The 25680-nt window shown below is 37.7% G+C and overlaps 1 protein-coding gene across 3 annotated transcripts in view; it reads right to left on the bottom strand.

Moving 5' to 3' along the window:
- Nucleotides 1-2053: 2053 nt before the first annotated feature.
- The window catches only part of C5H10orf67 (chromosome 5 C10orf67 homolog), a 133450-nt gene continuing 109823 nt past the window's right edge, over nt 2054-25680 (bottom strand). For 2 of the 3 annotated variants that reach the window (XM_056800121.1, XM_056800119.1), the window contains exon 18: nt 2056-3887. In XM_056800121.1, coding sequence (XP_056656099.1) covers nt 3847-3887 — 41 coding nt within the window. In that variant the 3' untranslated portion in view covers nt 2056-3846. Of the gene's footprint in view, nt 3888-25680 lie in introns of all 3 variants that reach the window. The other variant, XM_056800120.1, reaches the window with a different exon arrangement.

The following is a 25680-nucleotide window of genomic DNA, read 5'->3' as shown; positions in this document are numbered from 1 at the left end:
GACGTTTGGCTACATCCCCAAGCCTAGTGCCTGCGCGCATAATTAAATATTAGAGTCCAGCAAATAGCACTTGAGTCAGAAACAAATGTGTGACGCCTCGACGCAATTACTTGCAAGTTTCTCATACTTAAAAAAAAAAATACTTGAAGTCTCTTTGATAGCAGCTCAATAGACACCCACGAGACGCTTGTCAAGCCTCCCCCTTCCTGACGTTTCCCTTGCCTCCAGCGCTTTCATCCTGGGCTTGAATTGTGTTGTCAAAGTTTAGAAGGCGGGAGGGGGGTGGTGGTGGTGGTGTGTGTGTGGAATAAGAAGAGTGGAGCGAGCTTGAAAAGTCTTGGAAATCGGTATATTTTGCAGGTGTAGAATGTGGCTAATAACCATGCACAGTGCGCGCTCCCCAATGGTGAGAGTATGACAGGGACAGCTGGCTTAGTTTTCAGTGTGAAAACACCCCCTCGGTGGACCAAACACAACGACACTGACCTTTCTGCAGGGGAACCAGAGATGTGCCTTTGACTGAATTAGCCATAAAGACGTCTTGCTATGACTTTTGTTCCCCACGAAAGCAAAGAAATATTGCGTTTAATATGAGAAGTACTGTTCACAGCTTTTCCGTGCCCCTAAAGAAATATTATGGGGCTGATTTACTGATCCCTCTTCTACCAGGCAAGCTCACTCCTTCAGAGGATCAGGGAGGAGGAGGTAGAAAAGGCACGCTCTTTACGCCATTTGCCTGTAGCCTGTTTTCAAAGTTCTCACTCTTTGCAGCAGCATATTTATCAATCTTTTCATCTGACAATACTTTGAAATACATCATTGTCATCCCGGGTCGGTTGATAGATTATCTGCAGTCACATAGCCCTTTTCCAAGGTCAAGTTGAAGAGTCTTGTTTGCTGTTAACTGGAGTTGTTTAAAAAAAAAAGCCAAACAATGCCTGCCTGTTAACTCTTCTCTTGTTCTCCTGAGGGAATTAGAAAGGAAATTTCCCTATTGACCAGTTCTCTGGACATTTCCCCCAGAGTTGCTAAGTTTTGCAAACAGATTTGACACTAACAAATACAAGTGAAGTGAACAAGGGGACTGGGAGGGATATAATCTTAATATTTGCGGACGGCCAGGGAAGATAGAGGACTAAATCATCTGTTCTCTCCTCCAAAGTCTGTACGGATTCATCTGGCCCGTGCGTCCTGCTTGTAGACACCAGTGTCCGTTTGAAATTTTAACTTTTGAGAAACCCTGAAAACTTAATCCCTTAACCTCAGAATAGTAATATTGGAAGTGGGCTGAGGCTACTCTCGGGCTTCCCCAGAGCCCAGCCTTATTGCTTTCAGAGTCTAAAATAAAACCAGCGATAAAGCTTTGCATTTAATTGACTTTTTTTTTAAAGGAAAAAACTGCCTTCACAGTTTCCTCTATATCTGTGATGATTGATATTTTTTATTCAGCCAACTTTTATTTACCTTGCAAAAATGTTCGAGACCAATGTGATAAATTACAGATATGCAAATTTCTTTGAATGGTGTTGTAAGTGTGTCTCGCTGGAGCTGAATAACTCCTTGCAAGTCGGTCTGTGCGCACTCAGGACCCCAGGGAGCTGATCAAAGCACCCATTCTCTTTCATCCCCAGTATTCTCCTCCAAACTATTTCGATACAATATGTTTCCATGATGCACTTAATGTGCTAGGGACATAGAACTCATTACAACCTAGCTAGTTCTGCCGACCTCTTTGTTCAGCGGCATGAAGTCAAAGAAAAAAAAGTAAAAGCTTTGCCAGTTGCCAGCTTTCTGAAATGCTAAAGCATGCGTCATTTTTCACCAGGTCTCGTCTTGATATCCTCAAAAGACAAACTATGAAACCGGCCTCAGCCCTTTCTGGCATTAATTACACTGCTGTCCAGCCGATCTGTTTTTCCTATTATATGCATTTCTCAGCAGGGATTTTTTTTTTTTTTGCAAGACTAATGCAGCTGCGGGTTAAACTATGAATGCATTTTTATCACTATGGAAAAAAAAGTAAGTGGAAATGATTGCAAAACACTGAGGAAATTTTTTGAAAGAATTCTTGGTAAAGGAATTGGTTTGGAGAGGTTTGAGCAACGTTTCTAGGTCTGAAATTGCCAAAGGCCCCGGGAGTTTCCACAACGCTTTTCCTTGAGGACATGTTCCATGTTGCTTGGAATTTTCTTTTGGTATCCAAATCAATTTCGAAGATGAAACCTTTAAAGGCTTCTGTTGCTATTCGGGAATGAAGAAACAACACGTTGCACCCCCAACTGTTAGCTTGCTTCCTAAGAATTTAGGACAGGCATAATGGCACTGAGAATGTAAACTCTGTTTCACTCGTTCCGTTTCTTGTAGGGTTGATTGGTTGGTGGAAATGGCTGGCAGCCAGTTCTGGGAAAGATTCCAGACCTGACTCCGATTAACCCTCTCTGGTGAAACTCTGCTGGAAACCAACTCACCAGCAATTGCCATTAATCTACTTACTAATTAAGCCGATTCATTTCTAAAGGAGAAAAATTCCTTTCTTTGGCCAAAGTGATGGGAGGAAATTTGAAAGAAGCGCCAAACTGTGTAACTGTAATTCAGCCAAAGACTGCTAAAACAAGGTGTTGATATATAGCAGGAGATTTAAAACAAGTTTCTAGGGCAACAATCCTTTGGAGACGGTGGTATATAGTGCATAGTAGATGAAGCTCGAATAATGCTGGGCTGCGCTGTGCCACCCCATGTACACGGGTTGAGAATAACGAGGCCCTTTTCCAGTTAAATCTTTTGCTTCCTTTTACGCACAGAGGAGTTGTCTGTCCCCAGTTTTCTGTTTGCGCTAGAGGATTTCAGCTGTAGGTGACTGCTGTCAGAAAATTTTTTCCTGAGGATTAATAAGGAGCAATTGAAGCTTATCAAATAAAACCAACTTATCAATGGGTTGGGGGAGGGGGGCTTCTCAAAAGCGTATTACTGGCGCTACAGTCCCAGAACTTTTGGTTAGGATGAAATTGGAAGGATCACGCTGCACGTTACGCATGAAGGAAAGTAAAGAGGACAAAAGTGGCCCTTTCTTCTTCAAATAGGGTACATAACCCACACTTTAATCTTGGTTTTCAATAAAAGTAACCGATTGCGTCTCTAACTTCCCGGAAGAGAATTAACTTCTGGGGAGGAGGTATTTAAAATCAGAATGTTCCCTTCAAGTAAGTAAAGAGCTTTGCGCCAGCGCGCTGCTAAAAGGGAATCATGAGCCTTTTAGGCTCTCCTTAATGGAGACTAGTTCATTAAAGGCAGCTGCCCAGATGTCCACTTTGTGTGGGGAGGTGGCATCATAGTCAGACTTTGTTTCTGCTTCTTTCCAAGTGACTGCTTAGAGCTGGGGGCCAATACTGACCTGCCTTTTCGATTAAATAAAGGCAACAGACAATCCTTGTTTGGCAAAGCTTCTTTATTGAAGATAGTTCCTTAGAACATAGCCCCAGCCCTAGAGTGGGCAGGGGGGGCAGTGCCACAGAACTGAGGGTTATGGCCGGCCCCTTGGGAATCTGTCTGACTCAGGCCTTAACTTGAACATGCATTAAAAAGACTTGAGGAAAGGATACATCGAGGGCTGATGGGGTGACCTGCAAAGCTTCCTATTCAATTACAGGAACTCTTTGCAGGCACAGTTTGGGGCACAATGGGAAAAAGGGTTAAATATTTATTTTAGAAACCGGCCAATTGGCTATCTGGAAGTATGGTAAAGTAAAAGGGCTTTGGCCATGAGGTCAAGACCTTCTTCCTGCATTTGTCTTCTCCTGATACTCAGCTTTCAGCCCCTTAGTACTGGGGAATTGGTGATTATGAGTATTAATCATTAGTTCTTTCTTCATCTTCTTCTACAATCATCTCTGTGATAGAAATGATGAAAGAGACATGAAACTTGGTATACTCAGCACTGAGGGACCCCATCCAACCGAACTGAACCAACTCAACTCTAGGCACTGACTATGGCTTTCTAGCAGAGATCATGGACTTCATATGGAGTGATCTCAGACCAGACCCTCAATCCATCTTGGTCTATCTTGATGTTTAGTGGGAAAAACACGATTTGGAATCAAAGAATTTGAGTTGGAATCTTCAACCTCTGCTACTTACTACTTGTGTGGCCTTGGGCAAGCCATGTAAGGCCACTGGACCTCAGTTTCCCCCTCTATCAAATGAGAGACTCCCAGTAAATGCTCTTTTAAGATATCTTTCAGCTCTAGTGCCTATGATCCTGTGCCTTAATAAGAACAACTCTCAGAAACAAAATATGTCTTCCCCAGGGAATTGTCCCCATTTCCTATTTGGACAGTGCAATTTCTTCTAAAATTAGACTTTAGCTCTTCTTCTTATTTTCCTTCACTGGATCCCTGCTGCCCTGGTCCTTTAAACTTGACTTTTTAAAGTGGTTGTGATCAAATCAGTAAGTTCAGTGAGTAGCCTTCCACATTCCAAGGGCTTAGAACAGCTGCTGGGGGGGGGGGGGTGGGGAGAGGAAGGTTCATGGAAGAAAAGGGCCTTTTTACAAGATAATTTTAGTCTCTGAATTTAAGAGATTTAAAAATTTACATGTATAAATCTTTTTTCTTTGAAACCTGGTTGAGGAAGAGCTACACTCAAGTCCCAGCAAGTACTGGTTATCACAGCCTCCCTATTTAGATTCATTTGTGAAGGAAATACACTGGCCCCACACTGGGCCCTTCTGTCTCCTGGCCTGTCCTGGCAGGGAGGGGATTTTACCTGTTTCATGGATTGTGAGGGGAGCGTTGGGGGTCTGAGCTGAGAAGGCCCAAACATGGGAATCTGATGTTACAGCTTTGAACACGAACAATGGGGCTACTAACTAATCCCAGTGAAATCCAGGAGCGTGGAGAAGGCGACAAAGAGTTGCAGCCTTTGGGCACCGGTAGGTGTCAATGTGGTCACTACAGCCAGGGCAATGGGAGAGAGAAACACACAGAGCCTGGCTGTCATTCCTAAGCCTAACATGAACAAAGATAAAAAAGTGACAAGCTCAGTTTACACTGGCGGAATGTTCAAAGTAGAGTGCTACTGGATGCATCTGAGGCAATCGGAAGAGAGGAGGGGCCTTTCCTCCCTTTCTTTCTTCAAGTCAAATATCAATTACAGTCCAAGCCACCATGGAATTTTCCAAAATCCAACTTTTCTTTAAAAGAAAAATAAAAAGAGCCTCCACCCCTTTCTTGAAAGCAATTCCTACCCAGTCTCCCACTGGCCTTACTCCAGTCACCTGTATACACCCCTAACTGAGAGATCCGGCATCTTGGCTATTTAAAAGTGATATTAAGGATTTGGGGAGTGGGATGGAGAACAGAAAATCCTAAAAGAGCATTTGATTCTTCAGTTTCTTTTAACATCTGGGAACATTTCAACCACTTTGACAGAAAGTTCTTATGTCCTTTTAAACATTTTATGCCTATGAGGGACATTTCTTTTAAAGAAAATAGCCAAGCCAAAATTTAATCTCCTGGTAGTGTTTAGCCTGAAGCATATAATGTTTCTACAACTTGGATTTCACAAAACCATCCACACACAAACTTTCCAGGGCCTTTTCTCTGTTTGGATGTGAGTTTCAGTCGTGCTGGACTGAAGGTGAGTGGGTCATGGAGCAGAATTTAATGTATAACTGCAAACAAGTGAACGTTAGAAGGGGAGGCGCTTAGCTATCGAATGAAGCTACTTCTAAAATCTGGGGAAAGAATATTCTGCAATAGCAACTCATTGATAAGACTGGCTGTCCGGATCCCTAAACAGAAGCAGTCACTAGGTACACCGAGTCTAAGAACGAACCCAGAAGTCCTAGCCTTCCCAAATCTGAGGCAAAACTAAAATAACTCGCTCCACACACGCATATTAAGTCATCACATAATAAGATTCTGGTTTTCTTTAGTTGAAATAATTCTCTTAAATAATTAAAAAAGTAGGATGTAACTATCCCTAGAAGACTAATGACATTTCACAGGTAATGCAATTTGGAAAGAAACACTTCCATGTTTTCTTTTCCAACAATGTGCATTTTTGTAAACTGCTATAAATTGCAATTCAAAAGCACTGATCTCACCATCCCCAACCATTTTTTATACTGATCAAATGAATGCAGATACTCCCACTTGGGAGGGGCGACATGACATTTCACTTGGCAGTTCTAAACAGGTCAGGGACCTTTCACAGACCCTAAGGCAGTGGGAGGGAGCTCTTTACGAAACCGTGTAACCAAATCAAACCAATGGTTACCCCTTTTCAATACCATTGGAACCGTCTGCACAATGCCATTCACATAGCGGCACAGAAACTGAAAGGATGGTCAGCCAATGGGAATGTCTTTTCTTTTGTCTAAACTTACAGAGCTCCAAAACTAATACTTGGAGGAAAATAATGAAATTTGTTATGATGCCCCCAAACGAGCAGAAGCAATACGCGTGCCTTCGCGTGGATGGCTTGGGGGATCGGCACAACTGTACATTTGGACGGAGAGATATCTGTGCCCATGGATGTATGTATATGTATGTATATTTATTGGAGATGTAGCTTTGTTCCAAGCCTTAGGGACAAAGACACAACATGGCTGCCCTGGAGATGACCTATTGCTTTCAAGTTGCTTGAACACATCAGAATTTCCATTGTTAAGGTTGATTAATTGAAACTGATAAGTTACCATGAATAAAGATTGTTTTTCTGTTTAATGTGGTGGGCCTGATTTGGTAAATGCTTCATTCATGTAGCTTTGCAGTGCAGCATATGGGACAGATTCATTCAGTATCACAAACATATACCATTTAGTATGCTTGTATGGTCACAACCAAAAGGCCTTTCTAGTTTAATGACAAAGTTTGAATGACAAATTCCACTTAAAGAGTCACTAGTAATATTAGGGACGATTTTGGAATTTATTCAAAGATTTGCTGTCTCTGAGTCACTGAGAATAATTTAGAGGACCCCAAATTTAAGGTCCCTTAAAAAAAAGCAAATGGAGCAGAATTCCCTGTTTTGACCTTCTCAAAGACAAGCAAATCCTCTCTAAAACATTAGCAGATACATACGAAGAAGAATCATTTTATAGTCTGGTGCCACCTTGTGTCCCTTACTACTGATAAAGTTATCATGAAGGTTTCAATGAGATGCTGTCGGTGCTGTTTTACATTCCCATGGAGATTATTTAGTAAATAAGCAATCTTCCCCATTTGTTTTTTAACTAGTAGAATCAGAAAAAAAAAAAAGTTTTAAAAATCCCTTAACTCTGGGGTTAGTTTTTCAAGAATGATGTGCTACTGAGTGTTACTGTGATTTTATTCAGTCCTGGAGTTTTGCGTTTGTTTTTTTCCTCCCTAACTAAATGGCTTCAATCTCTTTTTCCCCAGGTGTGCAACTGACACACCAAAAGCCAACCTTGCCCAAGTTAAAATTGCAGCCAATTTTTGGAGCCCAAGTAGAAATTCTCCCTTTTTGGTAATAGGATTATAACACCGTTTAGGGTCTTTGTCTTTTGGCCCTACACCAAGCAAAAAGGAGTAGTAATTATGAATCTGAAAGCCAGACCTCTCCTTCCTCCTCCTTTTGTGATATACAAATGATCTAAAGAAATTATGGGGCCCAACTGTCAAAGATAAACTCGCCACACTGAATAGTGAATATTTTTAGCAAATAAAGTCTCTAGTCCTCTATGTCCAAGAAACAGTTCAAGTTCATCCAACATTTCTCAATTAAATTAACTGGGTAATCTCAGTTCAAACTCTTGTGGAGAGTAATAAACCAAATTGGTCACAGTTGACCACAGTTAGCATGTGTTTAATAAAAGACTGGATATCCTTTGGAAAGCTAATCTGTGCACCATTCCTCTGTGAGCCTCCCTTGTAGTTTAAAGCAATACTTTGTGCCTAATTGAATCTTTTAAAAAGTAACTTTTTCTAGACTCTCCTCAAATTAATTTTTCAGGACCAGAAAAAAAGATAATTGTTGAAAAAGCTACTAAATGAGCTTCTGTTACATTTTGGGATCCAAACTAAATGGTTTGTAAAATATTAGAAGTTTTAGCAGGTTTTAGCAGATGAAATATACATTGTATCATTCCTGAATGAATGAAGGTGGTATCCCTCTACCCACATAAAGGACTATGAGATATTGGGACATGTTCTTACTAAAAGGACAGAAGAATAAATGTAATTAGGAATATATTGGAATATGTTGAATATTCCAATATATTGAAAGTACTTTTCAAAGGGATTTCTATTTGTTCTTATTTGTGTATAAACATATAGGTACAGAAATTGAAGAAGCCATTGTTTTTCAAGCTATTGAGTTAAGGAGGGTTATGAAGGTAAGAAGCCAATAAGGGTTATCAGTTTAAATTCTCATTTCACCACTCACTGTCACTCTCTATCCTATCTATCCTTTGTTTTTATTTACCTTTTAAATTTGAGTTTCACATAATTTCATATTTGCAGAAACTGAAGATTTAGTAAAGTGGTAGTCATTTAATACACACTTTGTGTATTAAAAATGTAGGTTATGAAATTATTTTAAGAAGTTCGTTTTTGCAACTCTGAGGTACCACCTCATACCTATCAGATTCAGCCATTCTAAAGAGCAATTTAGAAATATGCCCAAAAGGCTACTAGATCTATATCATAAAGGCATTAAAAAAAAAAAAACTCTCCCCTTCCCTTGTAGAATCAATGTTGTACATTGGTTCCAAGGCAGAAGAGCATTAAGGGCTAGGCAATGGGGATTAAGTGACTTGTCCAGGGTCACATAGATGGGAAGTGTCTGAAGCCATATTTGAACCTTGGACCTCTTGTCTCTAGGTCTGGTTCTCAATTCACTGAGCCACCCAGCTGCCCCCCTAAAGGTATTGTTAAAGAAGGAAAAGGACATATTTTTATAAATATATTTATAGCAGTTCTTTTTGTGGCAGCAAAGAATTGGAAATTGAAAGGATGTCCATCAACTGGAGAATGGCTGAACAAGTTGTGGTATATGATTGTGATGGAATACTACTGTGCTATAAGAAGTAATGAGCAGGTCGCTTTCTGAAAACCTGGAAAGACTTACATGAACTGATGAAAAGTGAAATGAGCAGAAGCAGGAGAACCTTGTACACCGTAACAGAAATTTTGTACAATGATCAATTGTCAAGAACTTAGCTATTCTCAGTGATACAAAGATCCAAGATAATTCTGAAGGACTTATGATAAAAAATTATGATCATCTCCATTGAAAGAATTGCTGAAGTCTGAATGCAGATCAAAGCATACTATTTTTAATTTCTTTAATTTTTTTGTTTATTTTTTAGTCTGTTTTCTTTCACATTACTAATAAGGGAATATATTTTGCATGACTCCACATGTATAACCTAGATCAAATTGTCTGTTGTTTGAGTAAGAGGGGAGAAGTAGGAAGGAGGGACAGAATTTGAAACTTATAATTTAAAAAAATGAATGTTAAAAATATGTTTACATATATTTGGGGAAATTTATATATCTACATAATTCATATGTATATATACACACACACATATATACATATGCATATATATATATATATATACATATATATATATATATATATATATATATAGAGAGAGAGAGAGAGAGAGAGAGAGAGAGAGAGAGAGAGAGAGAGAGCGAGCGCTGGGAGAGTCTGAGGCCAGATTTGACCCCAGATTTGGCTCTCTATACACTGAACCACCTAGCTCTACCCCAAAATAATTTTTTTTAAAGAAGTTCTTTTTTGGTCTTGTTTTTACATGTTAGTTTGAGAGCTTCTTGCCTTTGTTCTCAACCAATAGTTGAACCAGTCTCTTGAATTGTTCTGGATCTCATTGAAATGGTTCTAGAGTGTTCTCCAGCTCACTTCAATGAGTATAATGTCATCAGTGCACAGAGAGTATTTGAAAGACCTTTCAACAGGTAGGAAATCCTTCTTTTGAATGTCTGTCTTCTAAGACACTGGAGACTACTTCCTATATCTATTTCATTTAATGCTGAAATCCAGCAGATCACTAGTTATCTCAGTAGTGTCAGCCTTTACTCTAATAATTCTAATCAAATCACTGCTATCATTGCCTATGGAAAGGGAATGTCAATGGACTCTCTTTGTTGGTGGCAGCTAAGTGAATTAGAGTGCTGGCCTCAGAGTCAGTCAGAAAGACCTATGTTCAAATCCAGTCTCAGACACTTACTGGCTATGTGACCCCAATGGACAAGTAGTTTAACCTCTCGGTTGAGGAAACTGAATACCTAATTCAAGGGTTGTTGTGAAGATCATATTAAAGAATATTTGCAAAACAGCACAATGCCGGGCACTTACTAAATGCTTGTTTCCTCCACTTTCCCCTCAACTCTGAGACTTCCCAGACCTGAATACCCTTCCCTGACCACCACTTCCCTTTATGTGTTCTCTCTCCTGTCACATGAATGTAACCTCCTTGAAGGCAGAGACTCTTTCCCTTTTGTTTTTTTTAGCCACAATATTTATTATAGTGGTTGGCATACCAAAAATACTTAATAAATGCTTTTCAAGGGGGCAGCTGGGTAGCTCAGTGGATTGAGAACCAGGCCTAGAGATGGGAAGTCCTAGGTTCAAATCTGGCCTCAGACACTTCCCAGCTGTGTGACCCTGGGCAAGTCACTTGACCCCCATTGCCTAGCCCTTACCACTCTTCTGCCTTGGAGCCAATACACAGTATTGACTCCAAGATGGAAGGTAAGGGTTTAAAAAAAATGCTTTTCTATTCATTCATTCATCTTCACATATGCCCTGAAGTTACTTTGTCTTAGGACAGATTTTAAGGTAGCACAGGGTAAGAATAGAGAAAGCTGTTGATTAATGAATATATTTATTGTCTTATTATATTAAGAGGGCATTCCTCATCTTTCATGTATATGTTATGGCCAATCAATGTTCTCTCCCACAAGATATCTCTTAACAACACTGCCAGAAATGTAATACTAAGCTGGACAAATTTTTTTTGTCTCGTGAAATACATTTCTTAAAGTGATTATGTCCTTATGACAAGCACTAAATAAACAATTTAGATGATAATTATGACAGCAGCAATGACCACCCTTCCACTGGAAAGTATATTAAAAGACAGAGAGCAAGGTTCAGGGATGGGAGGTCTTGATTTTAAATCTGGCCTCAGATATATCCTAGTTGTGTGAAGCTGGGCAAGACACTTAACCCCAATTGTGTAGTCCTTATTGCTCTAAGAAATAAGGTAAGGATTTAAAAAAATGGGGGGGGGAGGGGCAGATAAGTATGTTAAGAAGAAACAAGATAAGGATATCCATAGGTGTGGTCTATTAATACTCAATTGTGAATCTCTGATTTGGAAAATATCACATCACTTTATCTCCTGGTGCTTCTCCCCTTGACTTTGTAGGATCATAGAATGGTTCTTTTCCCGTTGGCATAGACTGAGAACTGGAAGAGAGCTCAGAGATGATCTAGTCCAACTTCCAGAGAAGGGAAGTAACTTCTCCAAGGTTACATAGGAAGCAAGATTTGCACCCAGATCTTCCTTAATTCTCAGGTTAGGGCTCCAGTCACTGTTATACTGCCTTTCTTTGTCATATGGCTCATCAGTGCAGGGCACTGGCATTTCCCAAGGTTCTATTTACAGCTCACTTCTCTAAGCTAACTTATCAACTCCCAGTTATTTCGTTGTTATCTCTATATTTCATTTCATTACAATAAATGTTAATTCAGTATCTATTATGTGTAGGGCACTATGCTAATCTGGAGATACAAACAGGAAAATGATCCAGTCTTCACCAACAAGGAGTTTACAATCTAGTAGGAGATATCCTACTATTTAGAATATGGTAAGTGAGGAGAAGAGGTTAAATGGGGATAGGAGAATTCCCAGAAAGAGATGATCTCTTTGTCCTGAAGAAGATGAGGAAATCTCTATAGAGAAAATGACACCTGACTGGTCCTTAAAAGAAGGGAAAGAGTTCAACAGGTGAAATATTTCATTTTGGGCAAGGAGGATAACATGCATACAACAGAGATGGGAAGGCATAAGGCATTGATGGCAAACCTTTTAGAGGAGCAGGTAATGTGAGAAATGTCCTTCACGGAGTGAGGAGGGGAGTAGTCCAGTCCCACTTTACTCTGGCTTTCTAGTAACAAACTCTGTGCTAGAGTGACAGCTTGCATGCCAACAGAGAGGATTCTGAGAGCCCTCTCTGGCATGTATGCCATAGGTTCACCATCATGGGTATAAGGGATATCAGGAAACAATGATAATTTACCTTCTGTAATAAAGGAAAAGGGTTTGTGGACAATGTCTTGAAGTACATTCACACTTACATGAGAGAAGAATGAAGAGGAAACAGAGATGACAGAGTAGAAGCAAGAAAAAAGCATATGGAAGCTGGATTTTGAGAAAGTATGCTTATTTATCTTTTTTTTACTAATTAAATGTAATAACACATTTCCACATAAGTTTTCTGATGTTATACGATCCACATTTTCTCCCTTCCTTGTTCTCTCCCCCCTCCTAGAACTGACAAGCCATTCAATCTGGGTTATACATGTATTATCACATAAAACATGTTACCATATGTGAGTTTTAAAATGGTTGAGGTCTTAAACTGTAGTGAGTTAAAATGGTGGAAGATATAAATTGTGATAGATGTAAGAGAGGGTGAGTAAATTTGACCGCAGAAAATATGTTTCACTACAGTGTCTTGGTTTTTAAATCAAATATAAGGTGGTCGCCAGGGAAATATTCCCAATTATTCAAATACCCAAGTCAATTGGGTTTTATAGAGATTTTAATTAATAATACAATGAGTAATCAAAGAAAGAGAGAGAGAGTAAGAAAGGAATAAGTATGAAGGGCCTCAAGCCAATATGGCCTAGACCTGAACCTTAAGAGAGAAATCAGTCAGTTTTTTAACACTCACCACAAGGTCTGACTAAACAAGGATTTTAGTGACACCAGGCCAGCTCCATCTCAGCTGACTTCACCAGAGAGCCTTCCAGCCAGAGACTGTTCCAAAGGGCCTTTCTCCAGAGCCTCTCTCAAGAGATTCTTCCCAATCGATCCTCATCAGAGATCCTCCAAAAGGATTTCTCCAAAAGGATATCTCCTCAAGAGATTCTGCTTTTTCTTATATAGGGGTTTTTCTCCCATGTCACCTCCCCTAAGTCCCTACATCTACCAATCACTGTAGATGTCTTCCAAAAGACAGCCCATTTTGAATTCACAGCTGAGTAGATTAATCTCTTTAGTAAGAGAGAAAAAAAATGCTGCTGTGTCGACTAATTTCATTAAGAGAAAACCTCTTGAGTAAGTTTTCACCTTTTAGGTCTAAGTAGTTTACAAGTTGCCCCACCTTTATAGGCACTTAGCATCCCATTGTATCACTTCTAAAAACTGGCCTGGCTCAAAGAACTCCTTGCCCCACCATAAGCATGGATCCAAGTACTTTCTTTGTTTAGCAATGAGTTTTCTCCCCTAAAGCAGTCTTAAGTACAGGTGGAGTAGAGGTCCTCCCATTTCTGATCCTGGCGAGTTCTCACATCAAAATGGGAAATGATTCTCAGTAGGGAATTTGTTCCAATTAAGAATTCCCTGATGGGGAAATTTTTAACATTCACGAGTCTGAGAGATTTCAAGATTTACAATATTATTCACGGAGAAAGTATGAAACAGAATCTTCCATCTTTCTCCTAAAGCTGATTTTTCCTAATGTTTCTCTTTCTGACAATGGCATTACTAGTAATTTAGGCTGGTATTCAAGGTTTGCACAACCTCATACTTTTCTGTTTCCAGCTTTTTTTTTTTTACAATAGATGTTGAATGAATGCCAAATGGTTAAAGGGGTCAAATACTTCAGACAGATCAAGGAGAATGAAGAAAGAAAAAAACAACAGAAAAAGTCCATTGGATTTGATAATGCAAAGGTCAGTGGTGACCTCTGAGAAAGCAAATTCAATGGCCAGAGCCAAATTCCCCAGGCTTCAGAGACAGTAGTAGGTGCAAGGGAAATATAAACAATAAGCTAGGACTCCTCTTTGGGGGAGTATGGCCAAAAAAAAAAAAGGGAGTTGCAAGGGAGGATTCTAGTTTGAGGAATTAGCTTGGGGAAAAGAAGGAAGGAAATAAGCCTTTATAAATGCCTACTAGGTCCCAGGCACTATGCTAAACACTTGGTAAATATGATCATATCTGACCCTCATAACCTCCCTGAAACATAGATCATTATTATCCCCAATTTGCAGATGTGGAAATTGAGACAAAAAGAGATTAAGAGATTTGCTCAGAGCCTCACATTTAAGAATAAGTGTTTGAGGCTAGATTTGAATTAAGATCTTCCTAGCTCTAGGACCATCACTCTGTCTGCTACACCACCTAGATGCCTAGGGAAATTTTTTTTAAAGAAAAGTTTGACCTGATCATGTTTGTAGGCAAAGGCAAAAGAGTCAAGGAAGAAGAGGAATTTCAAGATGTATGAGTTGGGGTGTTCAGTGGAGTTAGATTCAGGAGGATATAGTCTTCCAGGCACAGGTTGGAAGGGTTGGCTAACTATGTCATGGGTAAGCACAAGGTAAGGTATACTGTTGATGGAGCTGTGGATCAGTATAGACATTCTGGAAAACAATTTGGAATTATATCCCTAAAGTTAAGCTGAACATACTATTTTCCCCTAGCAATACCACTTGTTGGGCATAAGTCTATACCCTAAAAGGACCAAAATAAAAGGAAAAGAACTCAAGAACAAAAATGTTTATCATAAATAAATCTTTTTGTAGTGGTAAAGAAATGCAAAGTATGAGGATGACTATCAATTGATGTTCTATACATTGTGCTACCCAGCTGCCCCACAGGGATTGTCTTATTCAACTTTGTATTCCTTTGCCATTCCTGCCATAAAGTACAAGAAATATTTGTTGAATTTAATTTCAGGGCTTTTTTTTTTCTCATATTCCAAATCCAGTTTCCACACCAACAAATTTATACATGTTTGTGCACTGATTCATTCCTTTTTAAATAAAAAATAACCAACTTTCTACAAAGATGGTTTTGTTCTTATTTTCCTCAATATTGAATTGATTGCAGATGAACCTTTCAAATGCTAATTTTATAGGTCTAAAAAATGTTTACAGTTCAGATTTGGCAGTCTACCCAGGACAAATGAATTCTAATTTGTTAGAGCACAGGTCCAACTTCTGCTTCCAATCTCTTTTGTATATGCCACCCAGGTGACTCAGTTGACTCAGAATCAATTGGTATTCTTTGAATAGTGCAAGGCTCTTTTTTTCTTTCTTACTTCTTCTCTCCCTCATTCCCTTCCTACCTACCTTCCTTCCTTCCTTTTTCCTTCCCTTCCTTTCTTCCTTCTTTTCCTCCCTCCCTCCTTTCTTCCCTCTGTCCTTCCTCTCTCTATCTTTCATTCTTTCTTCTCTCATTTTCTTTCTTCTTTTTTCCTTCTATTCTCTTTCTTTCTTCTTTTCTTCCTTCCTTCCTTCCTTCCTTCCTTCCTTCCTTCCTTCCTTCCTTCCTTCCTTCCTTCCTTCCTTCCTTCCTTCCTTCCTTCCTTCCTTCCTTCCTTCCTTCCTTCCTTCCTTCCTTTCCCTATATCTTACATGTTTCTATTTATCATTTCTTTCTCTGGAGGTGAACATTAACAGTTATTTTTCAAACAATATTTCGCTTATTATATTTTCTCAGTTCTGCTCATTTTGCTCTTCATAATTTCAAGTCAGTCTTTACAAGTCTTTAAAAAATTAATCTGCTTATCATTTCTTATAGAGTAGTATTCCATAACAATCACATACCACAACTTGTTTAGCCATTCCCCAATTGATAGGCATCCCTTCAATTTCCAATTCTTTGCCACCACAAAGAGAGATGCTAGAAATGTTTTAGAACATGTAAGTGCTTTTCCTTTTTCCCTGATTGCTTTCAGAAACAGATCTAATAGTGGTATTGCTGGGTCAAAGGATGTACTCAGTTTTAGAAAGCTTTGGGTATAATTTCAGATTGCTTTTCAAACTGGGTGGTTCAGTTCAGAATTCCACCAAGAGTGTATTAGTATTCCCATTTTTCCACACTGCCTCTAATGTTCGTCATTTTGTCCCTTTATCATTTTAGCCAATCTGATGGGTATGAGATAATATCTCATTAATATTGATTTGCATTTCTTTTTTTAAGCCCTTACCTTCCACCTTAGAATCAATGCTATGTATTGGTTCTAAGGCAGAAGAGTGGTAAGGGTTAGGCAGTGGGGGTTAAGTGACTTGCCCAAAGTCACACAGCTAGGAAGTGTCTTAGGTCAAATTTGAACCTAGGACCTCCCATCTCTAGGTCTGGCTCTCAGTCTAATGAGCTACCCAGCTGCCCCCTGCATTTCTTTATTCAGTAATGATTTAGAGCATTTTTTCTTATAGCTTTACATAGTTTTGATTTTTTATCCAGATTTCATCTGTTCATGAACCTTAATCATTTACCAATTGGGTAATGGGTAATATATTTAGAAATCTGACAAAATTCTCTAGATGTCTGAGATATAAGACCTCTATTTGAGAAGCAATCTAAACATTTCTGCCAATTTTCTGCTTATCTTAGCTACATTCATTTTATTTGTATAAAATTTTATTAATTTAATGCAATTTAAAATGATCTATTTTATATCTCACATTGCTACCTCTTGTTTATTCATAAATTCTCCTATCGATAAAATTGATAGGAAAATGTCCCCTGTTCTTTGAATTTGATTTGATTTGATTTCCCTTTATGTCCAGGTCATGATCCAAACTTAGTTTCTGCCAGACTGCTTATCAGTTTTCCCAACAATTTTCACCAAGTAGTGACTTCTTATTCCAAAAGCTTGCCTCCTTGCTTTTCTCAAATACAAGGTTATTATAATTTTTTACTATTGTTTGTTGTATGCCTGTTCTGTTTCCATGATCAACCTTTCTTTTCTTAGCCAGTACTAGATAGTTTTGATAGTTACTGCTTTATAATGGTTTAAAATGTCATGCTGCAAGAACTCCTTCCTTTATAATTTTTTATTAATTCCTTTGATATTCTTGACCTTGTTCTTCCAAATGAATTTTATTATTTTTTCTAGCTCAATAAAATAATATGTTGGCAACTGAATTGGGATGACATTGAATAAATGGATTAGTTTAGGTAGGATTTTCATTTTCAATATATTGGCTCTGCTCACCCACGAACAATGAATATTTCTCCAATTATTTAAATCTGATTTTATCTGTATAAAAAAGTCTTAAATAATTATGTTCATGTAGTTTGTGGGTTTGTTTTGGCATATCTACTCCCAGGTACTTTATTCTATCTATCAATATTTTAAATGGAATATCTTTTGCTGTCTCTTCTTTCTGGGCCTTATTAGTGATATATAGAAATGTTGATGGTTTTTGTGGATTTATTTTACATACTGCTACTTTATTAAAATTATTATTTCAAAAAACTTTTTAGTTGAAAATCTAGGATTTCCACCAGTACCATCACATCATCTGTAAAAAACAAACCCTATATATTTCTATAAAATAGATATTATTACTTCTTTGTCCATTTTGATTCCTTTGATTTCTTCTCATTGTTATTGCTAGAATTTCTAACACAATATTGAATAATTCTGGTTGATAATGGTCATCATACAAGGCTTTCAGAGGATTCTTTCATTCATAGGACCTTGTCCCAACTATATTAATCTGTGAGACATCTTGGACAAGTCACTTTATTTCTGTCTGCTATAGTTTCTTCACATGGAAAATGGGGATAATAATTATATTTGCCTCCAAAGGTTGTTGTGACAACATAATGAGGCATTTATTAAAAAAAAAAAAACCACTTACCTTCTAACTTAGAATCATTACTGTGTATTGGTTCCAAGGCAGAAAAGAGGTAAGAGCTAAGCAATGAGGATAAAGTGATTTGTCCAGGGTCACATTATTAGGTCATAAGAAGTGTCTGAAGCCAGCTTTGAACCCAGGACCTCTTTCCCCTACTTCTGGCTCTCTACTATGTATTGGTTCCAAGGCAGAAGAGCTGTAAGGGTTAGGCAATAGGAGTCAAGTGACTTGCCCAGGGTCACACAGCTAGAAAGTGTCTGAGGTCAGATTTTAACCCAGGACCTCCTGTCTCTAGGCCTGACTCTCAATACACTGAGCTACCCAGATGCCCCCCCCCCCGAGATATTTCTTAAAATGCTTGGTATGGTTTGTGGTATAGAGAAGGTGCTTCTTAAGTGCTTATTTCCTTTCTTATAAATATCTATTCAATCTTAGTAAATTAATGCTAGAATGGCAAATAGTTGTGATATAAAATAATAGAAGAAAATATTAAGAAAAGGTGAATTGTGAGTTAATTTGGATTCATTGAAACAACAATGGAGTAATATAGTGATACAGTTTACATCTGATTCTGGTATGTTTTAGATGTGTGAATATGTAAACATATCATTACACACATATATAATATATAATTATTAGATGAATTGACCACTTCACATATACATAGACACATATGGGTCTAGGGAAGAATGGAAGAAATAGGAGCATCATTAATTCTTCCAGGTGACAAAGATTAGATTTAGCAAGTCAGGTGCTATGGTGTCTGTTCAACAAATATTTTAAAAAATATTTTCCACATACTTCAAGAATTAGAAAAACTTTGCCATATTATTCTTGGCTAGATCTGGAGGGCAGATGATCTATGTGAAAATGATTGCATTAACATTTAGACCTAGCGTATGACTTCTTTCTCTCTTCTGGTCATTCATGATATGCATTATATTTTCCATTCTTAAATAGTGATTTTTGCCATTAAAGATTTATCAGTGGTAGTAGCTCAAGCCTTTCTCTGTAACCTCTATTTATATTTAAGAATGAATGCAATATACTCTTGGGAAAGAAACTTAATTACAGTTCCAGAGTAAAATTTTTAAGCTTGCATTAACTGCCCTTAGACATTGTTTATTTTCTAAAATTCCCCTTGCAATTTTTCTTTCTGGATTAAAAACACAATGTAATCTGGCTACTTAATTTGTGTTATTCCTGTGCATCAGATACTTCTGTTTGAGCTTTCTCTTGCTGACAACTCCTGTAAAGAGGCACTGTGACTTTGAGGTTTTATCTATGAGATTCGTGTCTTTTGTGCTCATTAAGAACATTTCCAAAGATTACAAAGTCAATACTCCCCAATTACTGGGCTGTGAGAAAGGTCTTCTTGAGTACATAAAATCAGTCACAGTGCACATCATACAATGGGAGGCTTAGATGTCAAATTTTATCACTGTGAAATAGCAAACAAAATTAATAAAGTTACAACAGTCTTCCTTAGGTGCAACTTCTTTGCAATTCTGCCCCCAAATGCTTTGAAATTTTGCAGACAGTGTTTCCTTTCATCTAGTCATCTCACAGAATGAATAAGGTTACATCTCTCTTTCACTCTTTATCTGTTTTCAGTATCTATAGCCATTCTCTTAGAGTTTTAAGTTTAAAGTATATACTATGTGAAAAATACTATGTGAAAAATAAATTTCAATCTGTTAAAAAAAAAGCAGGTGTTACTCAACAAAGTATTATTCAATTAAACGGAATATTTCTTTCTTTGGCTATTTTAATATCTCTACTCTATGTTTGATCATATTGGGTTTTCTTTTCTCAATGCCTGTTTTATTTACTCAGAGTAAATTAGTTACTAAAGAAGGAATAATAATTGTTTTAAGCCAGCAGAGTGATGCTTAGGCCACTATTATTGTATAATCTAATATTTAAGTAAAGATACATCATTGATATTATCTTCCTATTTGGCATTTTTGTTCTGTTCTTTTCAATCCTGAGAGAAGGGATTTCCATTTGGAAATAGTCAATTAGTGTTAGGTCAAAAGAACACATGTTTTAGAGGATGGTTCATTATGTAACTTGGCAAGACAAAAATGGAAAAAATGATGTTATGCGTAATGTGCATGTGCATATATATGTATGAAATGGACCTCTTGCAAACTTAACTTTTTATAAGATTTTCTCAATTTTTAAGGTTAAGGGAATGGATAGATAGATACCATTTTTCATTCTTCATGCCCATGAATATTGTTTGTTGGCATAGCATTAAGGAGGGCATATTGGAGGAGATACTAATCAAACATGCCCATATAGAGGGAACAGTTTTTTTCCAAGAAGAAATAGAAACTATGGAACATAGAGCACAAGCTTATCATGAAGGCAAAATTTAAGTGATGGGAAACTCCAATTTTTCTGACATCTACTGGAGTCTTCTTCTCTGACAAAAGCAAAATAGCTGATAATTTCATGCCTTTCCATAATGATAATTTCATCCTTTCAAAAGGTCTAGAGATGACCCATCCTGGTTCAAATTCAGCCTCATACACTTCCCAACTAGGTGGCCCTGAGCAAGTCATTTAATCTCCATTCCCTAGTCCTTACCACTCTTCTGCCTTGGAATTACTGTTTAGTATCAATTCTAAAACAAAAGGTAAGGGTTAAAAAATTTTGTGTTAAAAAATTTAAGCAGATGATTCTTAGGTATGGTTCTGCAATATTTTGGCTGATGCCTATTATCACAAGCTTAGTTATGAAATCCCCTAGAGGAGATGAAACAAAGCTCTCAAAGTAAAATATATATGCACCATATTATACTATACCATACTTTTAGGAGGGAAGTATCCAAATATCAAGTCAACTAGAAGAGAATTAGAGGGGGCAGCTGGGTAGCTCAGTGGATTGAGAGCTAGGCCTAAAGATTGGAGGTCCTGGGTTCAAATCTGGATTCAGATACTTCCCAGCTATGTGACCCTGGGCAAGTCACTTGTCCCCTATTGCCTAGCCCTTTCCATTCTTCTACTTTGTATTGATTCCAAAATGGAAGGCAAGGGCTTTAAAAAAAGAAAAAAAGAAGAGGGTTAAAAACTTGTGATTTAATGCAAAGGCATCAAATTCACTGCCTTGCTGGTCATAGGGTCACATCAGATTAAAATTATAAGCCTGATGGGTGTACTTGACCCAAAGTATAATCACTAATATAATAAAGGGTAGACTTGAAAGGAAGGGGGCAAGTGGAGTGCCCTAGGGTTCTTCTATCTATTCTTGACCTTAGGCTATGTAATACTCTTTATCAGTGAGCTGGATAAAGACATGGCTCACCTGCTTATCAAACTTGCTGATGGCATGAAGCTGAGGGGGGTGGCTAAACATTGGATGACAAAGTCAGGATCCAAAAGGATTCTGGCAAATTAGAATGATGGGCCAAATCTAAAAAGATGAAACTACATCTAGACAAACATAAAGTCTTATACTTCAAATTTTTAAGCTCACTTCTCAAGTACAAGATCAGTGTGCTGGGACTAGATAGGCAACTGGCATTAAAATGACCAAGAATTTTAATGGTAGCCAAGAAAGCTAATGCAACCTTGAGCTACATTGAAAAACTTCGTGTCCAGGACCAGGAAAGTCCCAGTGATCCCTGTCCTGATCAAATCACATTTGGAAAATTGTGCTCATATCTACCATATTTTAGGAAGAACTTTCATAAATTTGAGTGTGCCCCATGGTCAAGAAGGTGAAGGGTTTCAATATGATGCCATATTAGCATTGGTTACAGAAAGAAGAGTTGTGGGGCCTGGAGAAAATTTGGTGGAGATAGACAGGGTGGGAGGAATGATCATTGTCTTTAAATTTTGAAGGATTATTAAGTGGAAGCAGAATTAGATTTGTTCTTCTTCTAGAGTTCTTGTTCTAGCGTGTGGAACTAGGCACAATGGGCATAATTTGTAAAGAAGAGAATTGAAGTTCAAAGTAAGCAAAAACTTCTTAACCAAGAAGATTATTCCAAAGTAGAAGAGACTGCTTCTGGAGGTAGTGCTATTCCTCCTTACTAGGAGTCTTCAAGGAAAGGCTGAATGACTACTTGCTAAATTCTTCTGAAATAATGTGTTTGATGTGGGAAGTATCTTTGAGGCTAAAAGTCAATGTTTTGGAGAATAATGGACCAGCCATAAGGAAAGGGCATTTATTTAACAGGCGGTATCTGTGATCTCAAGAAATTAAATCATCCTTTCCTCCTTTCTAAGAATCATTATTATTAAAATTTTAAATTCCCTTTAGTCCCCATCTCAGATACAAAAATATCTAAATAAGGGTTTCAGTGACAAAACAACCAAACCCCTCAAGCAATGTCCCTGTATCTCCTTTGAATGAAGACCACAAAGTTATTTTTGAGAAGTACAATATTAATCTCATTTTATCTTTGCATCCTCCAACACATACCATTTAGATGGGGAAGGGGAAGTTATTATCTCTCAAATAGCACAGTGATTCATAAATGTTTGGTGATGATTAACTGACTTGCTAAAGGTCACAGAGATACTCAGAGCTAGAATAAAGGCCCAAGTGTCTGGATTTCTAAGCCAGTTCATTTTCCTCTACATCACAGTTTATCTTGCCTAAAGCTGCACATGGTATTATCTACCCTAAACTTTGTGCTGTTGTTGGAAACTGTTGGAAATAGATTGGTGAAATGCTACTTGGACTTGGTTAGCCAGAAAGTTAAAGCTGATGATTCTCAGGTCTGGTTCTACAATACTCTAGGATGATGCCAATTATTGCAAGCTTAGTTAGGACATTCTCCAGAAATGAGGAAACAAAGCTCTCAAAGTAAAATAAATATGTACACTATACTATATTGTGTATACTAGCTATGCTATGCTATACTCTACTATACTCTACCATACTTTTAGGAGAAGAAAATCCAAACATCATTTAGTCATCTAGAACAGGGGTAGAAACCAGGGATTTAATGCAGAGGCATAAAATTAACTGCCTTGCTGGCCATAGGGCCATACCAGATTAAAACATAATTGGAGGGGGCAGCTGGGTGGTTCAATGGATTGAGAGCCAGCCTCAGAGACAGGAGGTCCTGGGTTCAAATCTGACCTCAGACACTCCCTAGCTGTGTGACCCTGGGCAAGTTACTTAACCCCATTGCCTAGCCCATACCACTCTTCTGCCTTGGAGCCAATACACAGTTTTGACTCCAAGACAGAAGATAAGGGTTTTAAAAAAATATAATTGGAAAATAAATATAAATAAAACTAAATAAATACAATTTAAAAAACAATAACAATAATACAATAAATGAATAACAAAATACAATAAAACATATATAATATTTCTTTTTTTTAAAATCCTTACCTTTTGTTTTGGAATTGATACTAAGAATCAGCTCTAAGGCAAAAGAACAGTAAGGGCTAGGCAATGGGGGGGTTAAGTGAGTTTCCCAAGTTCACATAGTTAAGTGTCTGAACCCAGGACCTCCCATCTCCAGGCTTGCCTAGCTATTGAACCATCTAGCCACCTCCAAATCAGAAATAATGTTAACATACTGTTTTCTAAGCCACCAAGCAACCACAGGGATCCTATATGAGTTTGGTCCCACTAATTTAAATGATTACTAAGCACCTGTTTCTCTGTTGATATAGAACATTTGCATTTCACACTGAACAAGCTCTGCCTCTATACTCTATGAGACTGGGATCTCATCAATGTGGGTGCTTCCTCCAGAGATACAGATCATAAACCGTCCACATTGGGTGAGAAAATAAAATCCTCTGAGGGTCACTTTCTTGCTGGGCACCATATTGATGGTGATCTAGTACATGAGCTGCATGGCCAAAGACTGTACTCCAAGCCCATCAGGCTTGGGGGAAAAGCTGTCAGCCTCCGCACAGCCTTTGAGAACTCCAAGCCATTGATGAGGCAACAAAGGAGCATTTTAGAGGAAGATCCAATAGATTAAATGGTTTATAAGATCCCCTTGTGTTTTCTGTTTGCTGATTAGAAATGGATCTGACTCAACAGAATAGACTCTACTTTCCCAAACTGCTTTCTGTACCTTCCGATCAGATGAAATTCTTTGATGGCTCCAGTCATGGAGGTTGTTTAATTATACTCTCATGATCAAATAAGACATAAAACAGGGATGGGAGCTGTGTTCCTGCCCAAGGTGTTTATCATGGTTATAGAAGGTATTCAGTGAATTCCAAATGGAAAAAGAATTCCATTTATTACAAATCAAGGATTCTTCATATATTTTTGTATCATTGACTCCTTAGATAGATTGGTAAAGTCTACAGATCACTTTTCACAATCATATTTTTGAAGTAATAAACTAACATACCTATAATAAAATAAATTAAATTGAAATATAACTTCATAGACTCCATACTAAAGAATCGCCACTATAGATTATGAAGTTCTCTAAACGTTCATTTTTGTGAAAAATGTTATATTGGGGTATCAAATCCCAGAATATTACAGAGACATCATAATCAGATCTTTTTTTATTGTTTAGTCATTTCAATAATGTCTGACTCTATGTGTCTCCTTTTGAGATTTTCCTGGCAAAGGCACTGGAATGGTTTGTCATTTCCTTCTCCAGTTCATTTTACAGATGAGGAAACTGAGGCAAACAGTTAAATGTCTTGCCCAGGATCACACATCTTGTCAAGTGTCTGAGGCTAGCTCTGAACTCAGATCTTTCTAACTCCAGGTTCTTCACTCTATCTGTTGCACCACCTGTCTCTAATCAGATCCAAAATCACTCAAAGGAGTTCAACCTAGTGATCAAATGGATGAGTCCTGCCTATATGTCCATGCTGCATGAACAGCCTATTGAATTAGTCCATAAATGTTTCTGTCTTAAAGCAGACAGGTGGAGTTATAGGAAAAGCATTGGATTTGGAATCAGAAAGAGCTGAATTTAAATCCTACCACAGACACTTCCTGGCTGTATTTCTTAACTTCTTGGCTTCAGTTTTCTCATCTATAAAGTGTAGGCAATTATGTCACCTACCTCAAAAAGATCATATCATTATATCACATTACATTTGTTATATTGTGTTATATATCTATGTAATGAGGATCAAAAAATTATTCAAAGTCCCTTGAAAAACTTAAAGAGTTATATAAAATTTAATAATAATATCATAATAGCAACAATAGATAGGTACTACAGATAAATACTGAGCTGGGCCCAGAAATGAATAGGGAGGGGAAACAAGGTTAACAACAAAAATAAAAGCTAATATTTATAAAACATTTTTAAGACTCACAAAGTGTTTTACATATATTATCTGATTTGATCCTAAACAACCTAGTCACATAGGTACTATAATGATCTCCATTTTATAGATTAGGAAACTGAGGCTGAAAAAGGATAAGAGACTTGTACATGGTCATACAACTAGTAAGGCAGGATTTGCAAAAACTTCTTGACTCCAAGTAAAGTACTCCATTCACTATGCTATCTAGCTGGCTAACTGGATTATATTTGGAAACATTATATAGTTTTCAGAAATTCCAAGGTGTACCCTGAAAATTTTTTTTCAAATACTGATATTCTTCTGTTTTTACTATAAAAATATTTTATTTTACCAATTACATGTAATAACAAATTTCCACATAAGTTTTCTGAGGTTATATGATTCAAATTATTGCCCTTCCTTCTTTCCTTTCACCCTCATGGAGCTGGCAAGCAATTTGATTCAGGATATACATGTATTATCATACAAAATATATTTCTATCTGTGGAGATGGGATAAATTCTCTCCTTGGCTACTTTTAAATTTAATCAACAAAAAG

The sequence above is a fragment of the Monodelphis domestica genome, chromosome 5 (genome assembly GCF_027887165.1).
Source record: "Monodelphis domestica isolate mMonDom1 chromosome 5, mMonDom1.pri, whole genome shotgun sequence".
Classification (NCBI taxonomy): Eukaryota; Metazoa; Chordata; class Mammalia; order Didelphimorphia; family Didelphidae; genus Monodelphis; species Monodelphis domestica.
The sequence above is the reverse complement of the archived record's forward strand: the minus strand, read 5'-3'. Positions and strand labels throughout refer to the sequence as shown.